The following is a 21003-nucleotide window of genomic DNA, read 5'->3' on the forward strand; positions in this document are numbered from 1 at the left end:
ATAAAGAAGTGCATTGGAGATGTTGTGACTATTTAAACCTACCCTAACCAGAAACCATGGATGGATGGCGGCATTCGCGCAAAACTGAAAGTGCGGTCCACCACATTTAACCATGGAAAGAGGTCTGGGAATACGTCTCGATATAAACAGTGTAGCTATTCCCTCCGCAAGGCAATCAAACAAGTGAAATGCCAGTACAGGGACAAGGTGGAGTCGCAAATTCAATGGCTCAGACTCGAGACACATGTGGCAGGGTCTACAGGAAATCACGGACTACATAAAGAAATCCAGCAACGTCACGGACACCGACATCACGCTTCCAGACAAACTGAACCCCTTCTGTGCCTGCTTTGAGGATTATACAGTGCCACTGTCGCGGCCCGCTAACAAGGACTGCACCTCTCCTTCTCCGTGGCTGACGTGAGTAAAACGTGTTAACCCTCGCAAGGCTGCTGGCCCAGACGGCATCTCTAGCCGCATCCTCAAAGCATGCGCAGACCAGCTGGCTGGTGTGCTTACAGACATATTAAATTGCTCCCTATCCCAGTCTGTTGTCCCCACATGCTCCAAGATGGCTACCATTGTTCCTGTACCCAAGAAGTCAAAGATAACTGAACTAAATGCCTACCGCCCCGTAGCAGTCACTTCTGTCATCATGAAGTGCTTTGAGAGGCTAGTCAAGAATCACATCACCTCCACCTTTCCGGCCACCCTAGACCCACTTCAGTTTGCACAACGCCCCAACAGGTCCACAGACGACGCAATCGCCATCACACTGCACACTGACCTATCCCATCTGGACATAAGGAATACCTATGTGAGAATAATGTTCATTGACTACAGCTCAGCATTCAACACCATAGTACCCTCCAAGCTCATCAACAAGCTGGAGGCCCTGGGTCTCAACCCGCCCTGTACAATTGGATCCTGGACTTCCTGACGGGCAGACCCAGTTGGTGAACGTAGGAAACAACATCACCACTTCGCTGGTCCTCAACACTGGGGCCCCACAAGGGTGTGTGCTCAGCCCCCTCCTGTACTCCCTGTTCACCCACGACTGGGAGGCGTGCATGGCCACAAACTCAATCATCAAGTTTGCAGACAACACAACAGTAGTGGGCTTGATTATCAACAATGACGAGACAACCTACAGGGAGGAGGTGAGGGCACTGGTGTCAGGAAAACAACCTCTTGCTCAACAAAACAAAGGTGGTGATCATGGACTTCAGGAAACAGCAGAGGGAGCACTCCCCTATCCACATCGAAGGGACAGCAGTGGAGAAGGTGGAAAGTTTTAAGTTCCTCAGCATGCACATCACAGACAAACTGAAATGGTCCACTCACACAGACAGTGTGGTGAAGAAGGCACAACAGCACCTCTTCAACATCAGGAGACCGAAGAAATTTGGCTTGTCACCCAAAACCCTGACAAACTTTCACAGATGCACAATCGAGAGCATCCTGTCGGGCTGTATCACAGCCTGGTACGGCAACTGCACCGCCATCAACCACAAGGCTCTCCAGAGGGTGGTGGTCTGCACAATGCATCACCAGGGGCAAACTACCTGCCCTCCATGACACCTACAGCACACAATGTCACAGGAAGGCCATAAAGATAATCAAGAACATCAACCACCCGAGCCACTGCCTGTTCACACCGCTACCATCCAGAAGGTGAGGTCAGTACAGGTGCATCAAAGCTGGGACCGAGAGACTGAAAAACAGCTTCTATCTCAAGGCCATCAGACTGCTAAACAGCAATCACTAACTCCGAGAGCCTGCCTCCTACATTGAGACCCAATCACTGGCCAGTTTTAATAAATTGATCACTAGTCACTTTATACAATGCACTATAAAAAAAATGGCACTTTAATCATTTTACATATCTTACATTACTCATATCACATGTATATACTGTATTTTATACCATCTATTGCTCCTTCCCTATGCCGCTTGACCATTGCTCATCCATATACTTACATGTACATATTCTCATTCACCCCTCTAGATTTGTGTGTATTAGGCAGTTGTTGGGGGAATTGTTAGTGCAGTAATACCTAACAAGTAATCTATCAGAACTAGAAGCACAAGCATTTTTACACTCGCAACCTGTTAAAGCGAGGTCTCAGGGAACGCCCCCCCCCCCCCCCCTCCCGTTCAGCTCAAACCGTGGCGCAGGCAATGCGAAAACAGCTTCTATCTCAAGGCCATCAGACTGCTAAACAGCAATCACTAACTCCGAGAGCCTGCCTCCTACATTGAGACCCAATCACTGGCCAGTTTTAATAAATTGATCACTAGTCACTTTATACAATGCACTATAAAAAAAATGGCACTTTAATCATTTTACATATCTTACATTACTCATATCACATGTATATACTGTATTTTATACCATCTATTGCTCCTTCCCTATGCCGCTTGACCATTGCTCATCCATATACTTACATGTACATATTCTCATTCACCCCTCTAGATTTGTGTGTATTAGGCAGTTGTTGGGGGAATTGTTAGTGCAGTAATACCTAACAAGTAATCTATCAGAACTAGAAGCACAAGCATTTTTACACTCGCAACCTGTTAAAGCGAGGTCTCAGGGAACGCCCCCCCCCCCCCCCCTCCCGTTCAGCTCAAACCGTGGCGCAGGCAATGCGAAAATATTCTTAGAAATATTTAACCTCCACACATTAACAATTCCAATACCTCAAATGAAAGATAAACACCTTGTTCATCTACCCAGCATGTCAGATTTTTTAAATGTTTTACGGTGAAAACACACCACATATTTATATTAGACCACCACCGAAACAAAGACAAGAGGCAGCCATTTTGTCCCAGAAAATATAAAATTATAAAAGCAGGATTAAAAAATAAATCATTCACTAACCTTTTGAAAATCTTCATCAGATGACAGTAATAGGACATGTTACACAGTACATTTTTTTTTTCAATAATATGCCATTTATATCCATAAATGTCCATTTACATTGAATTCATGTTCAGAAAATACTCAAAAATGTCCGGAGAAATTATAGATAGCGCCGCAAGATAACAAAAAAAGACATCATAAACTTTGACTAAATATACATGTTCTACATATAGTTACACTGCTTCTTAATGCAATCGCTTTGTCACATTTCTTTTTAACGTTACAGAAATCGCTCACTATTCAATAATCTGAGACGGCGCTCAGACATAAGCAATATTTCTCCGCTATGTTGGAGTCAACAGAAACACAAAATTACAACATAAATATTCCCTTACCTTTGATGGTCTTCATTCAAAATGTAGTGGAAGGGGTCATACTTACCCAAAACATCGTTTGGTTTCAAGTCGTGTGTCTTTGTATTAGCATCTGCTAGCAGTTTCAGCTGAAATGCACCCAAAATTTCCTCTGGTCCCGAAAAGTTGCGCATCAAAACTTCAAAATGACATATTATATGTCGACTAAACTGGTCAAACTAAGTGCAGAATCAAGCTTTAGGATGTTCTAAACGTACAAAACAATTCTCAATTCAACCGGTCAATGTTACTTCTTCTCAGGCGAGCTGGAACAAAGGAATGACTGTGTCCAATTCGCGCCCTAACGCACAGATATTTTCTCCCGACACGCACTCAATTCCCTCCCAAAGGGTCAAAACTCGCAGGATTTTAACAATTAAATGCTGTACTGAATGAGGACATCTAGTGGAAGACATAGAACGTGTCTCCAGATCCATAGCTGGTTGGGAAGGGTGGGGGCGATGGCGTCAAAGTTGCCCCAACTTTCATGATCCCAAAACTAGTTTGGGAGATTGCCTGCCCTGTGAGTTCTGCTATACTTACAGACAGTTTTAGAAGCTTTAGAGTGTTTTCTATCCAATAATAATTATTATATGCATATATTAGCAATTTTGGACCGATTTTTTTTTTTCTTCAGTTTACTATGGGCACGCAATTCCTCCAAAGGGGGCAGTATTCTGCCTAGCCCTAACAGGTTTTAACATCTGCTAACCATGTGTATGTGACAAATAAAATTCAATTTGATTTTATGCTTATTTATAAAACCCTCTTACTACCCCCTACCTGGGCCTCACTCCCCCCTATCTGAGATATCGACTGCAGCCCTCATCCGCCACATACAACACCCGTTCTGCCAGTCACATTCCAAAAACACACACATCCCTGAGTCGCTCCTCTCTTCAGTTCGCTGCAGCTAGCGACTGGAACGAGCTGCAACAAACACTCAAACTGGACAGTTTTATCTCAACCTCTTCATTCGAAGACTCGATCGTGGACACTCTTACTGACAGTTGTGGCTGCTTTGTATGATGTATTGTTGTCTCTACCTTCTTGACCTTTTGTGCTGTTGACTTTGCCCAATAATCTTTGTACCATGTGTTGTATTGCTACCATGTTGTTTTTATGTTGTGTTGCTGCCTTGCTATGTTGTTGTCTTAAGTCTCTCTTTATGAAGTGTTGTGTTGTCTCTGTTGTAGTGATTTGTGTTTTGTCATATATTTTATTTATATTTTTTTAATCTCAGAACCCGTCCCCGCACAAGGCCTTTTGGTAGGCCGGCATTGTAAATAATAATTTTTTCTTAACTGACTTGCCTTGTTAAATAAATAATATATTTAGGTGCAGGAATTCCACAATACTTTTGAGCTAATCGGCTAAAGAGGTGCAGGGGCTCAAGCAGTAGTAAATCTGAGGTGCCAGTGCTCAGCTCCGGTGAGCACCAAGTCAAGTATAGAACATAATTTAGATGGTACTACACGTGTGTATCTGTGTCTCTTTTTATATGTGTCTCTGTGTTCCTGCACTCTTACGTTATGTCTCTGTGTTAACATCCCTGTGCCCCTGCAGGTCTGATTGGGGTGAACCTGTGGCCTGAGGAGGAGCGGAGGAGGTACTTGCTGTGTCCTCGCTCCATGTTCTGTGAGTTCCTCCCAGAGGCCAGTTTGGACCAGGAGACGCCTGAGAAACACACACTTCTCATGGAGGAAGTGCAGGAGGGACACAGCTATGAGCTGGTCGTCACCAACGCATCCGGACTCTTCAGGTAAAACATCATTATACTTTAAAACATGCTAATATCAGGTATTTAGACTTACATTTTTGCTTGGGAAAATCATTACGTTTTATGAAGAATCAGACTTTAATGTAACTTCAAACCAAGTTACTGAGCAACGTCACAATCCCTTTCAGAGACCTTAAGATGATTTGGGCATGAGATTTAAAACTTGTCATTATTGGCTACATTGACTTCTATTGGTTTTTGGTTTGAAAAATGCTAAAGTTGGCAAAAAATTGCAGTGGCTAAGTGTAAAAAACAACGTGTGGATTCCACTCTGTCCTTGTCCATAGACTGCTTACAAGGTAGGGAAACAAATATAACATTTTGTAATTTGAGTGAACTATCCCTTTAACTGAAGCTCCTCCTGTTGTTTTCCAAGCACTGCATTTGTGTTGACTGATATGTGATTTGACAGGGATAGCTCTTCTTTTTTTTTTTTGTCTCATAGATATCGTATGGGAGATATAGTAAAAGTGGTTGGCTTCCACAATCAGTGTCCAGTTGTCGAATTTCAATACAGGTACAGTACTGCATCCGGTGTGTACCTTATCTGTACGTACTTGGGTTTGTGAGAATACCTGTGTTCTGATGGGGATAGATGCTGAGGGGATGGTTTTTGTGCCTCTGTGTGTGTGTTCGTTTATGTGCATGACCTGTGTGTGTAGGCGGGGTCAGATGCTGAGCGTGCGGGGGGAGAAGGTGTCTGAGGTGATGTTTCTGGGGGCTCTGAAGCGAGCCATCAGCCAGTGGCCCGGGGCTCAGCTAGTTGACTACTGCTGCGCAGAGAGCGCCATAATGGGTAAGACGGCTCTCTACTTGCTTTTGTAGTAGTGCCAATTGGTGTAGGGTGAAGTTATTCCTAGACACTGATCTTAGGTCAGTATTGCTTTTCCCCCCTCTAATGGTTAAAGTTAGGAATGGGGGAGGGAATTCTGATCCTAGATCTGTACCTAGGGGAAACTTCACCCCAGAGTGATGCTGGGGTGAAGTTTTACTGGAAGCGTATGATTGGATGTTTACTCATAGGGGGATTAGACCATTGAAGATATGGCATATTGTATGTTGGCTCCAGCTTGATTTGTGCAGTGGTTGATCATCATGTATCTGTTGCAGGAGAGTCTTGTGGAGGTTCTGATCCTCACTATCAAGTGTTTGTGGAGCTAAAGGGGGTGAGGAACCTGACAGAGGAGCAACGCTACAAGGTAAGGAAACATTTTGTGTTCAGTTTCACTTGTTTCATTTCAGTACCTGTCAACATGAGTTGGCGTACATTTCTTTCTGTTTTATGCCAATTCCTGGAGAACGTATGCCATAACTTGTTTCGGTTGTGTGGTTACAATGAAAAATATATTGCTCCTGAAATATCTTCTATTTTGCCCCTCTTCTCTTTCTCAATCTCTAACTCCCTCTCTTTCACACATACTCTAAAATACCCTCTCGCTTGCTCACACACACATACAAACAAAAATATACACACACCCCACCTGCACCTGTTCACCAGTTGGACCAGTGTGTCCAGGAGGACTCGGCTGTCTACAAGTCGTTCCGGTTCAAAGGCAGCATCGGACCAATGAGAGTGCAGATGGTGGCAGAGGGTGCATTCAAGGAACTGCGTAAACAAATGATGGCCTTCTCCAACACCTCGCCCAACACGTTCAAAATGCACCGCGTACTACGCAGAAAGGAGTACGCTGACTTCTTGTTAGGGAAGACCATCTGAACGGCATTATGGGAGGTGAACTCGACCGGAAAATGGAGACGTGTGTGTTGTGCACTGCAACCGTGGAGAGGAATATTATTCTCTACGAAAGTGAATGTCATTTGTTGACATAGTCATTTTAGGAGACAGGCAATCTGTGAAAATGACAAATGACAACTATTGTTTGGTAACCCACTGAACAGCTACAGCGACATGGGTATTTAAAATCATATGAGGACTTCTGCTTTCTTATAATGGACATCTATCTATGTGTTAGAAACTAAGTTCAACTGATTGTCTTGTCAACATTCTCTACCCCTGACATGGTGGAAATCAGTATCTTTCCCTCCAGACTTAGACAAAAAATCACTCAAGTCTTTCGACAATAATGGAACAACAGATTGTAAATCCACAGGCATCTAATGCCCACTCCTTCAGTGAAGACGATTTTCTTACTCTTTTGGACAGTTAAACCTGTGCTGGATAAACTTTACACACAATGTTTATGGACATTATAATATGTTACATTTTGTTTGCCCCTATCTTGTCCAACTTCATGGACTGACTTTGCCCTTTGAACCTTGACATTTACAGACAAAATTCAGTCTTGTACAACAATGATTTCTATTTGCAAATAAAAGTGGTAATAGTGTATTCTGTTCTTACTCTGTCTTACACCTCCACAACGAGGGCAATGAGTAGTGAGAGTGGCGCTGCCCCTTGGCCATCTTGCTAGAGGCCAGGGGTGCTCCAGACCAGGGCCCGGTTTCCCGAAAGCATCTTAAGGCTCACTTCATCATTTGAACCTTCGTAGGAGCATTGTTTAATCTCCAAACTGTTTACCAAAACCATAGTTCGTAAAGTTGCACTTGAAAACGCTGGTTATTTGCCGACTGCTTCAGACCACTGGTGGAACAGCTCAAGCTGGTCTAGTAGCATTTCGCATTATTCTGTACGTAAATCAGAGACACTCCACTTAGTATGATATGTTACCTTACGTATGATATGTATTCATTTGTGGATGTCCATCACCCATTTTGTATGATGTTACAAATTACAATTTGCTAAATGTACAATATGTTAAGAATTTGCTGAACTTATGATATGTTATGAGTTCTAGCTAGCTGGCTAACGTCAGCTAGGCTAGGGGTTAGGGTTAAGTTTTGGAGTTAAGGTTAGGTCGAAGGGTTAGCTAAAAGGATTAGGTTTAGAGGAGTGGTTAGCTAAAAGGATTAGGTTTAGAGGAGGGGTTAGCTAAAAGGATTAGGTTTAGAGGAGGGGTTAGCCAAAAGCATTAGGGGAAAGGTTAGCTAACATGCTAAGTAGTTGCAAAGTAGCTAATAAGTAGTAAGTAGATGAAAGTTGCTGAAGTCGTCTGTGATTCGAAACCTGTGGGTTGCTAGACGTTTGCGTTATACCACCCTACTTCCGTTTTTTTTCTTCAAGTAACCACCTGGCTTATGTAACAAAATAAAACGGATTTACTTTTACTATGTTACGTCCAGTCTATGAGACCAGGCTCAACAGCTAAGTGCTTTGTTAGATTATATTTTTTTTGCCCTTACTCATCACATTATACACAGAAGAGCTCCACTAAACATATAATCAAGCTGTTTATCGGTCTCTCTGTGACCGTCGTTAACTTGGGAACGAAGTTGACTACAAATACAGTTGCCAAGTCTTTGCAATTGAACAAGTGAATGATAAACAGATGCTTAAAATGTAAACCAAGATGACTGCATTAAAAAATAAATATAGTAGGCCTATACTCTATCTAGGCCTATACAGTATTTAAATCATATTGAAATAAATGTAATGTTTGGTCAATTGAGTTCTATTTGTATGTGATATATATACAGTGCCAGTCAAAAGTTTGGACACACCTACTTATTTAAGGGTTGAGCACTTGTTGGCTGCTTTTCCTTCACTCTGCGTTCCAACTCATCCCATACCATCTCAATTGGGTTGAGGTCGGGTGATTGTGGAGGCCAGGTCATCAGATGCAGCACTCCATCACTCTCCTTCTTGTTCAAATAGGCTGTGTAAGGTGCTGGAGGTGTGTTTTGGGTCATTGTCCTGTTGAAAAACAAATGATGGTCCCACTAAGCACAAACCAGATGGGATGGAGTATTGCTGCAGAATGCTGTGGTATGCATGCTGGTTAAATGTGCCTTGAATTGTAAATATATCAGTGACCCCAGCAATACAGCCACCCACCATCACACTTCCTTCTCCATGCTTCACGGTGGGAACCACACATGCGGAGATCATCCGTTCACCTACTCTGCTTTTCACAAAGACATTGTGGTTGGAACCAAGAATCTCAAATTTGGACTCATCAGACCAAAGGACAGATTTTCACCGGTCTAATGTTCATTGCTCGTGTTTCTTGGCCCAAGCAAGTCTTTTTTTCTTATTGGTGTCCTTTTAGTAGTGGTTTCTTTGCAGCAATTTGACTTTGGAGGCCTGATTCACGCAGTCTCTTCTGAACAGTTGATGTTGAGATGTGTCTGTTACTTGAACTCTGTGAAGCATGTATTTGGATTGCAATTTGAGGTGCAGTTAACTCTAATGAACTTATCCTCTGCAGCAGAGGTAACTCTGGGTCTTCCTTTCCTGTGGCGGTACTCATGAGAGCCAGTTTCATCATAGCTCTTGATGGTTTTTGCGACTGCACTTGAAGGAACTTTAAAAGTTCTTGACATTTTCTACATTGACTGGCCTTCATGTTTTAAAGTAATGATGGACCGTCGTTTCTCTTTGCTTATTTGAGCTGTTCTTGCCATAATATGTACTTGGTCTTTTATCAAACACAACTGCTTGTCTCAAATTCATTAAGAAGGAAAGAAATTCCACAAATGAACGTTTAACAAGGCACACCTGTTAATTGAAATGCATTCCAGGTGACTACCTCATGAAGCAGGTTGAGAGAATGCCAAGAGCTTGCAAAGCTGTGATCAAGGCAAAGGGTGGCTATTTGAAGAATCTTAAATCTCCTCAAATATATTTTGGATTCATTTAACACTTTTTTTGGTTACTATATGATTCCATACGTGTTATTTCATAGTTTTGTTGTCTTCACTATTATTCTACAATGTAGAAAAAATGAGAAAAAAACTTAAATGAGTAAGTGTTCTAAAACGTTTGACTGGTAGTGTGTACATATTATATATAATGTATGCCTCAATATCGAGATGTGTAACATGCGCAGTGACGTGCCAAATTGATCTGAGTGCATTACTATAGGGTAAGCATTAGAATAAGCCACCTCAATATTTACAGCCATATCTCTCTAGGATCTGATCCTCATCAGTATTGTGTAATAATTATAATGATAAGGTAAGATTTGAATGGAGAAAGCTTATCAGAGCGCAATGCTGCCTTTCTTTCAATCCGATCAGTATTGACACATGCTCCAACGATGCACTTAGCTAACATTCTTTCTGCCTGGTGTTTTGGGAAATGCATGTTACATTTTAGGCCGTTGTAGGAAAGATGTATCATTAAAACACTCGTAAGCCTAATATCCTTCATTATAAGGAAACCAGGCCCGGGGCTGTTCAATTCCATTCTCTCACCGGTGCCCGAGATCAGGGTTTCCCAAACTCGGTCCCGGGGCCCACCCTGGATACACGTTTTGTTTTTTGCCCTAGAACTGCACAGCTGGTTCAAATAATCAAAGCTTGATGAGTTGGTTATTTGAATCAGCTTTGTAGTGCTATGGCAAAAACCAAAACGTGCACCCGGGGGTCCCCAGGACCGAGTTTGGGAAACCCTGCCCTAGAGTCTAGAGCAGGGCTGTTCAATGTCGGTCCCGGAAGGCCAAACCACTTATGTTTTTTGTTTCTGCCTGTTAGTTAATTGCACTCACCTGGTGTCTCAGTTCTAAATTAGTCCATTATTAGAAGGAAAGGATGAAAAACAGAAGCGTTTTCACTCCAGGTCAACATTGAACATCCCTTCTCTAGACTCTAGAGGGCACTAGTGCCCATTGTGAGAATGGCGAGTGGAATTGAACAACCCTGGGCCGGTTTCCCGATAACAATGGAACTTGAAAGCTCTGCAATGTATTGGGTTCTGAATGAAGAGTATGTTGTTAAATTTGTTCTCATGCCCTGCACGTCCTCTGTGCTCAAAGTGGGCTAGTATTTTTAGAAACGTCCCAATTTGCCAGAGATTTGACACTGCTCTCAATCTGGTCAGGCTTCTTTCTGTGATTAGACAAACCAAGAGAAAATGACGTGAGCTAAATTTACCTCATCAAGACCTCATCACTCCTACCCTTCCAAGTTGGCGATCTGAAAGTGTCCAAAAATCTTTTCTGAAGCATTTGACTAAGGGGGAGGGAGAGTACGAAGCGAGAGGCTCATCTTGTTAGCTTTAAAAAAAAAAATCATAATTTGGTTTTGTTGTTAAAATCCATATCATGTCTATGTGATGGTTGTTCTCTTTTCCTTTTTCATTGGCCAAAACTCTTCATATGCTCTCTTTTGTCATTTAGCCATTTGGGGGTAAATCACATTTTCACATTGTCATGTATTGACCTCAATGGGATATTACAGTAACTGAAATTTGGATCCGTGGAGATTTGCCCTTTGTTATGATTACCAGCGGTGACCTCAGTTAGGTCACCTGCTTGACGGCGTGGCATCTTTTAACAAAAAAATATACAGCACTGCAATGGCATGTCTTTAGATTAGGTCTTTTAGATTAGGTTCAAACACCACTACAGTAGGATGTAGGATTGTTGCCTTAGACGGCTTCAAGAAAGCATAAATACGCCAGTGTTTATCACATAGAGTATAAGAATATCAGCCATAGCGGATCAAGATATTCAACCCCTGCTTAACTTTCTAACACGTTTAATCTGATAGCGGCTGCTGGTATAAAATGTGTGTGTGTGTGTGTGTGTGTCTATAGAGCCCTCACATGCCCAGAGGATTCAAACACAGCTCAGCTCACCACATCTGCTCAGATTACTGGGTTATTCAACATGAACAACCGCGGGTAGTTTTTACGAATGGTGGCCTGAAAGATTTCTCAATGGCTTATGTAGAGACCACAGGATCCAGTAGTGATGACTTGATGTGTAGGAAGCATGCGTGCTGCCGAGACATACGTGCTATGATTTATGTAGTAGCAGCTATACAACTGAACGACCTAGCCACAGCTGAGATCCTAACTGAAACAGACCTATAGGTGAGCCTGGGACCAAAGAGCAACAGCATACAGTTAACTCCACGTTTACCTGAGTTAACCTATCCCCCCCCCTCCTGCTACAGGGCTATAGGAGTAGGGCACTACAGCTCCAGTGTCGTGGAAAGGGAAACTGCATGGGCAATCGTTATAGTCTCACCTCCGGCTCTACCCCGCTGCGTTAGCCTTTGGGGGTAGGAAGGAACAGATAGGTGTGGGGTGGTGGTGGTGGGGCATCTATAATGGATTGGTCTCTTTATTTGTGACAAGAGGAAATGGATGCACTACAAGGAGGCAGGACAATGAAGCCCCATTAAAAATGGATTACAGCGAATAGCTCGGAGGGGGTTGTTATTTTCCTACTTATCCGAGCTGTATTTATATATCTACAACTAGTACAGTACAGCTGTTTCTCTCCGGATTAGTCCCTCATCGTGCTCTCACGCTCTCTTTCTTTCTTTCCCCACTCATCTCTTTCTCTCTGTATTTTCTGTGTCTTTAGCTTTCCGTTCCTGCTGTCTCGTTCCAGCGCGCTGACTTCTTACCACGAGGGTGAACACTTCTATCCATCACCCTGCCAGCACTGTGCCCTTTCTCTCTCTCTCTCTCTCTCTCTCTCTCTCTCTCTCTCTCTCTCTCTCTCTCCAGTCTCTCTCTCCAGTCTCTCTCTCCAGTCTCTCTCTCCAGTCTCTCTCTCCAGTCTCTCTCTGCTCTCTCCAGTCTCTCTCTCTGCTCTCTCCAGTCTCTCTCTCTGCTCTCTCCAGTCTCTCTCTCTGCTCTCTCCAGTCTCTCCCCTTTCTCTCTCTGCTCTCTCCAGTCTCTCCCCTTTCTCTCTCCGGTCTCTCCCCATGCCCCTACTGCTCAGCCCATCTGTCTGACATGAGTTAGTGCTGCGCCCTGCGCTTCCAGTCTCCCGTATCTGTCCGTCTTTGTCTTCCTCGACCAGCCCGGCTCTGAACACGGTGCCACAGAGAAATACTGTAGAGCTGAGGAGGAGGAGCATATTGGGGTGTATTCAAACGGATATGGATTTCCATATGATGCTCAGAGGCTGAGTAACACAGATCTGAAGGCAATTTGACCGTGACCTTTGCGCTAGAGATATGGCTCTCTGTGCAGTAAAGATCCATGATGATCACAGGGAAATGAGTGTGTTTTCCCTGTGATGTTCAGAGGCCGAGGGACAGTGGTCTGAAGTTTGGCTAAAAAAATTCATAATTAGATTTACGACTTTGGTACAGCAATCAAACATTTGGCTCTAAATGTTGAAGAGTTGGGTCTATCATCTCAGGGAGGAGAGCATATGAAAGATGACATTCTCAGCTACTGGAAAAAAATACATATTTGGATATTAAAATAATATATTTATGATCTTGATATTCTTTGTGTACGGGTGAATTTGACCCGGAACATAAACGGTGTTCGAATTGAACATAAAGGGTTCATATAAATTCATGTAACTGTATAAAGCAGTACACACCTGTAAACCAGTGTTTTTTTTGTTGTGCCCCACAAGATGAAAATGGTTAGATACTGAATGATGAGCTTTTGTTTACACTTCTCTTTTCATATTTAAAATGAGGCGTGTCAATTTGATTTCTGTCGATTCCACAAATGTCCCCAAAATCATTCTGTACAAACTTCCTAGTATACCGAACAAAAACATAAACGCAACATGTAAAGTGTTGGTCCCATGTTTCATGAGCTGAAATAAAAGGTGCCCAAAATGTTCCATACACACATCCCTTTTAGTGAGCGTTTATCCTTTGCCAAGATAATCCACCTGACAGGTGGCATATCAAGAAGTTGATTAAACAGTGTGATCATTACACAGGTGCACCTTGTGCTGGGGACAATAAAAGCACACTCTAAAATTTGCAGTTTTATCAAACAACACAATGCCACAGATGTCTCAAGTTTTAAGGGAGCATGCAGTTGGCATGCTAACGGCAGGAATGTCCACCAGAGGTATTGCCAGAGAATGTAATGTTCATTTCTCTACCATAAGACGATTTTTGAGAATTTGGCAGTATGTCCAACCAGCCTCACAACCGCAGACCAAGTGTAACCACGCTAGCTCGGGACCTCCACATCCGACTTCTTCACCTGCGGTATCGTCTGAGACCAGACACCCGGACAGCTGATGGAGGAGGAGTATTTCTGAGGAGTATTTTTGTTTGTAGAAAAAAAACTCATTCTGATTGGCTGGGCCTGGCTCCCCAGTGGACCTGGGAGGGCATAGGCCCACCCACTGGGGAGCCAGGCCCACCCATGGCTGTGCACATCCCAGTCATGTGAAATCCATAGATTAGAGCCTAATGGATTTATTTCAATTGACTGATTCCCTTATATGAACTGTAATTCAGTAAAATCATTGAAATTGTTACATGTTGCGTATCTATTTTTGTTCAGTATAATTTTCCATTTCCCTTCATTCATATGAGATGCCATAATAACACCCCTAGACTCTAGTTTAATACAACAACAAAAATGATGCTACAGGGAAAAAGATCCGTTTTGGTATTCTTTTCAGAATGCATCCTCTTCAGAAGCTATTATACTTTCTAGCGGGAATTCTGTTTGACCAATGAGTCAGAGTGAATTAAGATCTGCGGTTAGGTATGTGCTTAGCTTCAAGTCTTCATTATAAAACATCTCCCGGTTTATCCTTTTAATACCTTTCCAGCGGCTTTCCTTCCGGCAATTTCCTTGGAAGGACAGGGTGGGTGCAAGAGGGAACAGATGAGATTATCATACAAGTGATGATGAGGCATACAAGGAACAGGTATTCTAGGAATGGCATTCTGAACTACTCTCACTGATGATACACTAACAAATTGAGGAACCATGGTTACGGTTAAATAAAGTTTTTTTTTCCCGAAAAGCCCCCTCCAAAACGATTTACTTGTTTACACTGCCTCATAAAAGATGCAATATAATACAGTAATTCCCATAACTGCACTACGCATATTCATAAAATCTTGAAAGGCATAAAAAGGATTTTTCTCATCGATTCCAAAATGTGTCCAAGAGCAGCCTCTCATCACTATAGGAGAATATAGGAGAATAGTCCAATAAAATATGGTGAAATAGAATACAATAGCCTTTTATTGATCTCCCAGCAGGTAATCTCTCTTTCCCCAGGCGTCAGACACGTAGACAACACCTGAGGGTTGATAGCAGAAGTACAGGCTGGAATTGTCCTGTCAACGCCCACTCCTAGAGGAGTCCCCCCCCCACCCCCCTCTTCATCCCCCCAGACGAGCCCAGGTTTCTATAGAGAATGCCAGCCGTGTGAAACCTAAGAATATCATTGGCTGAGCCACCACAGGAGTGGATGAAAGAGGGAGTGCAGAGAGAAAGAGAGTGTGTGTGTGTGTGTGGGGGGGGGGGGGGGGGGGGGCAGAGTGAGAAGGCTTACGAAGATGTAACTGCTCTGCCTGCCACAGCAACTCGGCAGAACAGAGAGAGAGGGGGGGAACAAGGGAGGGACACACAAAGAAAGAGAGAGGTAGAAAGATGCCTTGCCGTGTTGTGGATTCTCTCTCCCGTGGTAAGCAGAAGCCACATTGGACTGAACAGGAAGACTTAGGCTACAACTTCTGGACTGGTGCTTGGGAGAGGGCGAGCAGCAGCACCTGATGAGACGCACCGGAGCAAGTACAGCAGATCTCTTTTGGATCTCGACAACACCTGAACATCCAACCTGATCCCTTTTCTGATCTACCGTTCTACGTACCTTTGCTGCTCACTAAAAGCGCCAGGACCCGGCTGAACTTCTACACTGATTCTGATCACCGACTCCACCCTAAGACCAGAGTGGAGGGACCCAACTGGGACTCTGCGTGAATGGACTCCACCACGGTGGCCTCTTTTAGATGTGCTTCTCTCCCCTCGCTATACTGCCGGACTGGCCCCGCACCCACCTGTGCTCCCTGAGAGGCCTCAGCGGACCCCCCCCCCCCCTCCCACCACCACCCTGGTGCCTCTGGGATGGTGTGATCATTGCGGGACCCATTGCTGACCTTAGATCAGGGCCAACATGCCAGTGATGAAGGGCCTCCTGGCCCCCCAGAATACCTTTCTGGACACCATCGCCACCCGCTTCGATGGCACCCGTGAGTACACCCTAATATACCGTAGTATGTCCTAGTATACCATAGTACTGTAATGTAATGAAACATACCGTAGTGTACTCTAGTACTGTAGCGCTACTGAAAACATACCTGTCCACTTTTGGAAGACAATCATAAGTGACAATAATAATAATAACAATAGATTTTTTGGCATAGTGCTTTTTATTACATGGCGACTCTCAAAGTGCTTTACTGTGGCTCTGCAAACAAGTTAAAACACAAGCAAGTTGCTGCAACAATCAATGCAAAAATCATAGATTCACAAGTTAATATTTATTCAGTCCAAAACAAAAATGATGCAAACACACCACGTTTTGATCTCGGAGGGCCGAAAACAATGTGTATGAAGAGTTTCTCTCTCTGTCTTATAAAATACGTTTTGGGATCTTCCATGTGTTATATTTTGAATTTGTTTTTTGCAAAGCACAGTGTATAAACACGAATGGATGAACTATTTCGCTGTGCTTCCACTGCCGCCCATATAACCTGTGCCACAAACACTGTCTGTGTGTAGACCTCTGTGCCTAAATGATGCTTTAAACGCCATGTTGCATGGAAGAAAAACATTGTAGGTGTAGTATTGTCACACTTTATTTAAAGTCATCATGTGCTTTATTTACTGGGTATAAGGATGTGTGAGCTTTTATAATGTCGCATTATTGTGTATTTCTGTGTGGCAATTTGTCAACAAACTGAAAGTCATACATCTTGGCTTTAATCTACAGTGTCTTCGGAGGGTATTCACACCCCTTGACTTTTTCCACATGTTGTTGTGTTACAGCCTACATTTTAAATTGATTACCGGTAAATATACCCCATAAAGTTAAAGTGGAATTATGTTTTTTTTCTACTTTTACAAATTAATTAAAAATGAAAAGCGGAAATGTCTTGAGTCAATAAGTATTCAACCTCTTTGCCATGGCAAACCTAAACACGTTCAGCAGTAAAAATGTGCTTAACAAGTCACATAATAAGTTGCATGGACTCACTCTGTGTGCAAAAAGAGTGTTAAAGATGATTTTTGAATGACTACCTCATCTCTGTACCCCACACATACAATTATCTGTAAGGTCCCTCAGTCGAGCAGTGAATTTCAAACACCGATTCAACCACAAAGACCAGGGAGGTTTTCCAATGCTTCGCAAAGAAGGGCCCCTATTGGTAGATGGGTTATACAACAGCAGACATTGAATATCCCTTTGATCATGGTGAAGTTATTAATTACACTTTGGATGGTGTAGCAATCCAGTCACTACAGATATACAGGCATATTTCCTAATTCAGTTGCTGAAGAGGAAGGAAACCACTCAGGGATTTCTCCATGAATCCTATGGTATAGATTATAATGGCTGTGATAGGAGATAACTGAGGATGGATCAACAACATTGTAGTTACTCCACAATACTAACCTAAATGACAGACTGAAAAGAAGGAAGTCTGTACAGAATAAAAAATATTCCTAAACATGCATCCTGTTTGCAACAAGGCACTAAATTAATACTGCAAAAAATGTGGTAAAGCAATTCACTTTTGGTCCTGAATACAAAGTGTTATGTTTGGGGAAAATCCAATACAACACATTACTGAGTACCACTCTCCATATTTTCAAGCATAATGTTGGCTGCATCATGTTGTGTTTATGCTTGTAATTGTTAAGGACTGGGGAGTTTTTCAGGATAACAAAATACATGGAATGGAGTGAAGCACAGCTTCCAGAAAATAGTATCTTTCAAACTAGAGATTTCATGACTAATTGAGGTAAGACAGTAATTCTGCTCATAGATTATGCATGCATGAACTGCACATTGACACATCCAGCCCCAAAAAAAGGAGGTTTAAAAAATACAGTCGTGGCCAAAAGTTTTGAGAATGACACAAATATTAATTTTCTCAAAGTCTGCTGCCTCAGTTTGTATGATGGCAATTTGCATATACTCCAGAATGTTATGAAGAATGATCAGATGAATTACAATTAATTGCAAAGTCCCTCTTTGCCATGCAAATGAACTGAATCCCCAAAAACATTTCCACTGCATTTCAGCCATGCCACAAAAGGAACAGCTGACAGCATGTCAGTGATTCTCTCATTAACACAGGTGTGAGTGTCGACGAGGACAAGGCTGGAGATCAGTCTGTCATGCTGATTGAATTCGAATAACAGACTGGAAGCTTCAAAAGGAGGGTGGTGCTTGGAATCATTGTTCATCCTCTGTCAATCATGGTTACCTGCAAGGAAACACGTGCCGTCATTGTTGCTTTGCACAAAAAGGGCTTCACAGTCAACACAATCAACCATTTATCGGATCATCAAGAACTTCAAGGAGAGCGGTTCAATTGTTGTGAAGAAGGCTTCAGGGCGCCCAAGAAAGTCCAGCTACCGCCAGGACCGTCTCCTAAAGTTGATTCAGCTGCGGGATCGGGGAACCACCAGTACAGAGCTTGCTCAGGAATGGCAGCAGGCAGGTGTGAGTGCATCTGCACGCACAGTGAGGCGAAGACCTTTGGAGGATGGCCTGGTGTCAAGAAGGACAGCAAAGAAGCCACTTCTGTCCAGGAAAAACATCAGGGACAGACTGATATTCTGCAAAAGGTACAGGGATTGGACTGCTGAGGACTGGGGTAAAAGTCATTTTCTCTGATGAATCCCCTTTCCGATTGTTTGGGGCATCTGGAAAAAAGCTTGTCCGGAGAAGACAAGATGAGCGCTACCATCAGTCCTGTGTCATGCCAACAGTAAAGCATCCTGAGACCATTCATGTGTGGGGTTGCTTCTCAGCCAAGAGAGTGGGCTCACTCACAATTTTGCCTAAGAACAGAACCATGAATAAAGAATGGTACCAACACATCATCCAAGAGCAACTTCCCCCAACCATCCAGGAACAGTTTGGTGATGAACAATGCCTTTTCCAGCATAATGGAGCACCTTGCCATTAGGCAAAGGTGATAACTAAGTGGCTCAGGGAACAAAACATCAATATTTTAGGTCCATGGCCAGGAAACTCCCCAGACCTTAATCCCATTGAGAACTTGTCGTCAATCCTCAAGAGGCGGGTGGACAAACAAAACCCCACAAATTCTGACAAACTCCAAGCATTGATTATGCAAGAATGGGCTGCCATCAGTCAGGAAGTGGCCCAGAAGTTAATTGACAGCATGCCAGGGCAGATTGCAGAGGTCTTTAAAAAAAGGGTCAACAATGCAAATATTGACTCTTACTTCATGTAATTGTCAATAAAAGCCTTTGACACTTATGAAATGCTTGTAATTATACTTCAGTATTCCATAGTAACATTTAACAAAAATGATCTAAAGACACTGAGGCAGCAGACTTTGTGAAAATTAATATTTGTGTCATTCTCAAAACTGTTGGCCACGACTGTACTTAGTAGTCTCCAAAGTTCCAGAGCATGTCTTTAAATATCTGCTCCGAAATAAGATTAAAAGATGTCTGCAGAAAGAATGGGGTATCAGCTATGACTTGACACCTTGACCTTGAAAAAAATATATTTTGGTTATTGAACTACAGTAAGTGAAGTGGATTTACACCCGGTAATGGAATTACATCATAGGTCCCTGATCTGTACTATCCAGAAATGCATAATTATGGATATGAATATCACTCTCTTCATGGTGATATAGCCTGAATAGGTACACAAAGGTTGAAATATGCAATATTCTTTGCATGTTTGGGTATTATTATCCATGTTGCTCTTGCTGCGGGCGATTCCCTGATCCACCTCTACGCAGACGACACCATTCTATATACTTTCGGCCCGTCATTGGACACTGTGCTATCTAACCTCCAAACAAGCTTCAATGCCATACAACACTCCTTCCGTGGCCTCCGACTGCTCTTAAACGCTAGTAAAACCAAATGCATGCTTTTCAACCGATCGCTGCCTGCACCCGCATCCCCGCCTAGCATCACCACCCTGGATGGTTCCGACCTAGAATATGTGGACATCTATAAGTACCTAGGTGTCTGGCTAGACTGCAAACTCTCCTTCCAGACTCATATCAAACATCTCCAATCGAAAATCAAATCAAGAGTCGGCTTTCTATTCCGCAACAAAGCCTCCTTCACTCACGCCGCCAAGCTTACCCTAGTAAAACTGACTATCCTACCGATCCTCGACTTCGGCGATGTCATCTACAAAATGGCTTCCAACACTCTACTCAGCAAACTGGATGCAGTCTATCACAGTGCCATCCGTTTTGTCACTAAAGCACCTTATACCACCCACCACTGCGACTTGTATGCTCTAGTCGGCTGGCCCTCGCTACATATTCGTCGCCAGACCCACTGGCTCCAGGTCATCTACAAGTCCATGCTAGGTAAAGCTCCGCCTTATCTCAGCTCACTGGTCACGATGGCAACACCCATCCGTAGCACGCGCTCCAGCAGGTGTATCTCACTGATCATCCCTAAAGCCAACACCTCATTTGGCCGCCTTTCGTTCCAGTACTCTGCTGCCTGTGACTGGAACGAATTGCAAAAATCGCTGAAGTTGGAGACTTTTATCTCCCTCACCAACTTCAAACATCAGCTATCTGAGCAGCTAACCGATCGCTGCAGCTGTACATAGTCTATTGGTAAATAGCCCACCCATTTTCACCTACCTCATCCCCATACTGTTTTTTTTTTTTTTTTTTTCTGCTCTTTTGCACACCAATATCTCTACCTGTACATGACCATCTGATCATTTATCACTCCAATGTTAATCTGCAAAATTGTAATTATTCGCCTACCTCATGCCTTTTGCACACATTGTATATAGACTCCCCCCTTTGTTTTTCTACTGTGTTATTGACTTGTTAATTGTTTACTCCATGTGTAACTCTGTGTTGTCTGCTCATACTGCTATGCTTTATCTTGGCCAGGTCGCAGTTGCAAATGAGAACTTGTTCTCAAC

The 21003-nt window shown here is 43.1% G+C and overlaps 2 protein-coding genes across 4 annotated transcripts in view; both read left to right on the top strand.

Moving 5' to 3' along the window:
- ghdc (GH3 domain containing) overlaps nt 1-7410 on the top strand; it is a 30401-nt gene extending 22991 nt beyond the window's left edge. For all 3 annotated transcript variants that reach the window (XM_021565314.3, XM_036946579.2, XM_021565313.3), the window contains exons 7-11: nt 4849-5044; nt 5508-5579; nt 5725-5858; nt 6173-6261; nt 6561-7410. In XM_021565314.3, the coding sequence (XP_021420989.1) occupies nt 4849-5044; nt 5508-5579; nt 5725-5858; nt 6173-6261; nt 6561-6779 (710 nt within the window). In that variant the 3' untranslated portion in view covers nt 6780-7410. The remainder of the gene's footprint in view (nt 1-4848; nt 5045-5507; nt 5580-5724; nt 5859-6172; nt 6262-6560) is intronic.
- Nucleotides 7411-15354: 7944 nt separating this feature from the next.
- Nucleotides 15355-21003, top strand: part of kcnh4b (potassium voltage-gated channel subfamily H member 4b) — a 69020-nt gene continuing 63371 nt past the window's right edge. Inside the window, exon 1 of the mRNA XM_021565316.3 lies at nt 15355-16072. Coding sequence (XP_021420991.3) covers nt 15997-16072 — 76 coding nt within the window. The 5' untranslated portion in view covers nt 15355-15996. The remainder of the gene's footprint in view (nt 16073-21003) is intronic.

This window comes from Oncorhynchus mykiss, chromosome 16 (assembly GCF_057628025.1).
Source record: "Oncorhynchus mykiss isolate SJ-2025 chromosome 16, ASM5762802v1, whole genome shotgun sequence".
Taxonomy (NCBI): domain Eukaryota; kingdom Metazoa; phylum Chordata; class Actinopteri; order Salmoniformes; family Salmonidae; genus Oncorhynchus; species Oncorhynchus mykiss.